Raw genomic sequence first — 5,515 nt, forward strand, 5'->3', positions numbered from 1 at the left:
AAGTTTATTTCTAAGAATCATTGAGGATTTCCAAAGCCTTCGACTTCCTGATTTCCAGTTTCAATAGAAGGAACGAGAGTCGTGCTGCTCCCCCCCGCGTCCCCCCCCCCCCGGTCCCGTCCCCCTCCTTTTCCTCCCCTTTCTTACAACACAGGCTGGCTGCCGGACCGGTATATAAACCCCGAGAAGTCCCCCAGTATGAACATGAATTTCTGAAAACTGCCTCTGCCAACACCAGTCCCCATTAAGTCGCTCCCGGGACGCGGCTCACAATGAAGTTCGTGCCAGCAGGTAAAAAAAGACCCAAAAAAAAGAAAAAAAAAAAAGAAAATATAATTATAATAATAATCAACTTGGGGGAAATTATTTCCCTCCTTTTTTTTTTTTATTTTTTTCCTTCCTCCCTCGCTCCTTTCCTCCTTTTCCCGGTGATGCTCAGGCACAGGAGGGTCCCGCAGCTGGAGCGCGGGCCCCGGTCGTGCTGTGGGTTTTTTTTTTTTTTGCCCCCCCCTCCCGGGATGAGCATCTCTGGGAATTGGCAGCAGGGAGCGAAGCGCGGCGCTGGCGCGGTGCAGCCAACATCTGGACACTTATATAACTGGAAATGCTTCCAAAAAAAAAAAAAAGCAAGGGGGGGGATTTTTTTTTTTTTTTGCTTTTTTTTAGGATTTTTTTTTCTCCCCCCCCCTCCTGCTTTTCCTCCTTCTGGGTGTCCCGATGCTGCGAGCCGCCGCTGCGCCGGGAGCGCTGGAGGGATGGAGAGGCTGCCAAGTGCAGGAGGGGGGGTTGGAGGGAGCGGCTGCCACCCCTGTGACAGTGCTGGGGGGTCCCGCGGGGCAGCACCCACCTGGGACCGCTCTACCCACCCAGACCCTGGCACAGGCGGGTGCTGAGCCGCGGTCTGCCCAGCTGTGAAATGGGCAGAAGGCAGCGGCCAGGGTGGGACCCAGCAAGAGGGGCTTGCGGCGGTGGTGGGTGCACCCAGGGCCGCGGGGGTGTGGGGAGGAAGGGTGCCCCCACCTCATCTTGTGCAGGAGGGGAGCGGCGGCGGGCCGGGGATGGCAACATGCCCAGGTAAGTCCTTTCCCACCTGGGCACCGGCGGCACGGTGGAGGCGCTGACAAGTGCGGGCAGCTTCGGCACTCGTCATGGCCCGGGCACTTGGCCTGGCAGCACCCTCACGGCATGGCACCCTGCTGGGGCGCTGCCGGTGGCATCCAGGTCACCTGGATGTGGGGATCCCTCGGGGACCCCTCCTGGGCACCCTTCCCCGAGGACGCACAGCATGGTAGTGGGGTGCCAGAGGCAGTTTGGCCTCCTTGAACAGGGATGTTGGTTGGGGGGAGGTTCCCAGGTGTCCCCACCCCGCTCTTACCCTGCCAGCAGGAGGGGGATGCCAGGGCGACCCAGCTGCCGGTGACTCAAGGGTCCCCTTGTTCTGCACCCAGGGATTTCCTGGTCGGCGTCTCCGGCAGCTGCAGTGTCTCTCCCCCAGGGCTCTTCGACGCTGCGCCCACTTCACAGACGGGGAAACTGAGGCAGACGGCGGGGCTGGAGGCGGGAGGGAGCGGGGGGGGTGATGCCGAAGACAGGTTTCCTTGCAGGCGCCCCCACTGAGTCAGCCAGGGCCGGGGTGGGGCCTCGCTCCCGCAGCGCCCGGCCGAGGATAACGGGGAGGAAAGTGTTTTGCATATTTGATCAAACTCGACAGGTCGTCACCGGGGCCAGTTGCGAAATGTGGGAATGCCGCGGGGCGCCCCGGCGGGAAGGGAGGCGGGGAGAGCGCCTGTCGGGGGGCAGGTGAGGGGGACGGCGGCGGGATGGGGGCCCCGGCACGGCTGCGATGGCAAAGCTGGGGTCCGAGGGCTGCTGGTCAAGCCAGACCCCAACCTGAGCGGGATGGGTTCCCACTCTGGCTGGACGCCCTCCCTGTGGGTGCCCGGGGTTGGGGACATCCTGGGGGGCCTCTCTGCACCTGCCTGGGACATCAGCGCCGGCACGGTCCCCACGGACCACGACCAGGTCGGTGCCCACCGTGACGCCCATCTCTCTCCCCGCACAGGCGTCGTGCCCTTCGTGGCCCTGCTCCTGCTGCAGCGGCGGCCGGTGGCCGGCCGGGCACTGCTGGTGACCGGCTCCGGTTGCCCCGGTCACAGCTTGTGCCGCTCCAACGTCCAGGAGCAGACGCGCAGGCAGGTCGCGCTGCTCAACGCCACCGCCCAGGACCTCTTCAGCCTCTACGTAAGTGGCACAGGGGGACGGCCGGGACCCCCGGGGCTCTTTGCTCTGGCAAATGCATGAAGGAGCAGGGTTGGGGACACCATGGGGATGGCGGTAGAAGGTGGCTGGGGGGGAGACAGGGGACACGGGGGTGACGCTCGCCTCTCCTCGCAGCTGAAGTGCCAGGGAGAGCCGTTCAGCAGCGAGACCGACAAGCTCTGCAACCCCAGCGGCGTCTTCTTCCCCGCTTTCCGCGTCAACCGGACGAGCGAGAGGAAGGAGGTCATGGTGGCCATGTACAAGCTCTTCGCCTTCCTCAACGCCTCATTGGGGAACATCACGCGCGACCAGGAGGAGCTCAACCCCACGGCCAAGGAGCTCCTTGACCGCCTCCACAACACCACCAAAACCACCCGGGGCCTCATCTCCAACCTCACCTGCCTCCTCTGCAAGAACTATAACATCTTCCAGGTGGACGTCAGCTACGGCGAGAGCTCCAAAGGCAAAAGCGCCTTCAAGAAGAAGCAGCAGGGCTGCCAGGTGCTCAGGAAGTACGTGCAGGTCATCGCCCAGGCGGCCCGTGTCCTTCTACCTCATCTCGGACCCCCATGAGCGCCCGCTCCGGCCCCTCCACTACCCGCCCAGCCACCGGCGAGGACGGCTGAGCCAGCCGCACTGTCCCCGCACCGCTGCCTCCTGACCTCTCGCCTTCCTATTTATTACTCCGGACCCTGCGCTGGCTCCGTCCACCCTTTGGGAATTTATTTGCCCCTTGGAGGGGTGAACGTCGCAGCCTGGTGTGTCCCGGGTGGAGCAGAGCTGGGGCCGGCACCCAGCAGGACGAGGCAGCTCATCCCTGGTCCTGGCAGCCGAGATGATACCCGGGCGCGGGCTGGTCCCGGGGTGCATCTCGGCCGTCCCCGTCCTCCCACGGGGAGCTGTGGGTGCTGCAAGGGGCTGGCGGCGGGGCCGGACTCTGTCCCCCACAGCCCAGCTCCTCCATCATGGAGAGCAACCCAACGGACAGCCTCGAGCATCATCCGAAAACCTCCACCTCCCCGGGAAGAAGGACCAGGATGAAGGATGCCGGGACACTGCGGTTGGCAGGGACGTGGGGACGTGGGGACACGCTCTCCCTGCCCGTTTTGGGGCTGGGGTCCCCGACAAGGAGCCGAACTGAGGGTACGGGGGTGGCCGTAGCGGGCGGGGCTGGGTCCCGCCATCTCGGACGAGGCCACCCACTGGGGACGGACCTGGTGGCCACCCCGCCGGGGAGCATCGTCCCCCGCCGGCGCGGGCACGGTGGGGCACAGAGGGCCTGTCCCTCCCCTCCTGAAAAGTGCCTTTCCCATCGGAAGGGCTCTGAATGTACTAGTGGCCAAGGGCTGAGCTTTGCACGGCCGAAGGTGGCCCTGGCACGGGGCCGCTGGGACGAGCCCCAGGGCAGTGGCAGGAGGCGCTGGCTCGCTCCTGGCACCAGCGCGGGCTCCGAGGGTTATTTATTGCCACGGCGGAAAGCCCAGAGTGCAGCGAGTGCTCTGACCTGACTTTTAATAATGTTATTATTGTTAATAATAATAATTAATAATAATTAATAATAAGATTTGTGGTAATATATACATAGAGAGAATTCTATTTAAATATTTATTTTTTTATACTTCTTTTTGCCCTTTTTTTAAATAAACCAACAGAAACAGACTGTATTCGGCTCCTCGTTGCTGGGTTCCCTCCTTACTTGCCCTCAAACACCTCAATCACCCCAAAACACCCCCAGAGCTGCCCCAAAGACCCCCAAGCATCACTGCAGGCTGGGGGCCACTGTCCCCTGCCCCCTTGCTTCTTCATCCCACTCTCCATCTCCGACGGGATGGCTGATTGTGAAGGCATTTTCCCCGGGGGGGGATGCTTAGATGGACACTGTCCAGCTGCTCAACAGCATTGGGAGGGTGTGGGAACCATCACAGAGCATCAGAGCATGGGGACCATCATCGTGCCAGGACCATCACAGTGCAGGGAGCATCAGAGTGTGGAGACCATTATGGTGTGGGGGGGCATCACGGTGTGGGGACCATCATATTGTGGGGACCATCAGAGCACAGGGACCATTAGAGCATGGGGACCATCACGATGTGGGGACCACCATGTTGTAGGGACCATCATTGTGTGGGGAGCATCACAGCGTGGGGACCATCATATACATCATGTTGTGGGGACCATCAGAGCATGGGGACCATCATGATGTAGGGACCATCATGTTGTGGGGACCATCACAGTGCAAGGACCAACACAGTGCAGGGAGCATTGTGGTGCAGGGACCATCACAGCGTGGGAACCATCATGTTGTGGAGACCATTGCAGTGCAGGGACCATCACAGTGTGGAGACCATCATGGCACAGGGACCATCATGGTGCAGGGGGCCACACGCTGGCTGTGCCCAGGGGTACGGGGAAACGCTGAAGCCGGCTGGGAAGAGGCAGAGGGAGGCAAGGGAGGGCATGCGGGGGGGCCAGATAAAATCGCAGCCGCTTCCCAGGCAGCCCTGGGACAGGCTCAGCAAAGCTTCGCCGGGGCCAAGACCACCTAAGGCTCCACCAGCGCCCTGGTCCTCGGTGAGCGTCTCGCATGGGGCCGTATCGGTTAACAACAGGCTGATTATACAGGAGACGTTGGAGCAGGATGATGAAATTTTCCTCCTCCTCCGGAGCCCTTGGGCCTCCGGCCAAACCTCCCAGGCATGAGACAGCAAGCGGATGAGCTAAGATCCTGTGTGATCATCTCTCGTGTCTCGGAGGAGCCCTGACCAAAAAAAATCATCACAAAAATTCAAAATTCTCCCCCAAACCCCCTCTTTCTCTGCCCCATGAGGTCACGCTGCCCAGTTGTGTCCCTCGGCTCCTCCAGGAGGTTTCACGCCATTGGTTGACCCCAAAATGGCACCGGCAACCTCGTGCCGCCGGCAGCCTCGTGCCGCGCCAGCGGTGACGGCAGGGGGAGTGGTGCCCAGCTCCAGCCCTGCCCCACTGTCCCTTCATGGTGAGGGATGAGCCCCAAAAATGGCACCGGCTTCCCCGCCCCGCGGCAAAGGCACCCAGGGACATCCCTGGATGCCGCAGTTGATCCCCTGGGCACTGTGTGGCTTTCATCCGTCATCCCACTCTGGCACCAGGGAAGGGACCCTAGGCGTCCCCTGTGCCACCACCCTGCACCATGAGATGAGACATCCTCAAAACAACATAAATCCCCCCAAAACATCAGGATGGGGCAGGGCACAGTGGCAGCCTTGGAGGGGAGAGT

At 61.7% G+C, this 5,515-nt stretch overlaps 1 protein-coding gene across 1 annotated transcript; it reads left to right on the forward strand.

Annotated features, from left to right (window-relative positions):
* Positions 1 to 272: 272 nt before the first annotated feature.
* LIF (LIF interleukin 6 family cytokine) lies at positions 273 to 2,832 on the forward strand. Its single transcript, XM_086623684.1, has 3 exons — positions 273 to 291; positions 2,063 to 2,241; positions 2,395 to 2,832. Exons 1-3 carry the CDS (start codon positions 273 to 275, stop codon positions 2,830 to 2,832), a joined length of 636 nt encoding a protein of 211 aa, XP_086479810.1.
* Positions 2,833 to 5,515: the final 2,683 nt, after the last annotated feature.

The sequence above is a fragment of the Tauraco erythrolophus genome, chromosome 19 (assembly GCF_009769465.1).
Source record: "Tauraco erythrolophus isolate bTauEry1 chromosome 19, bTauEry1.pri, whole genome shotgun sequence".
NCBI classification, from domain to species: Eukaryota; Metazoa; Chordata; class Aves; order Musophagiformes; family Musophagidae; genus Tauraco; species Tauraco erythrolophus.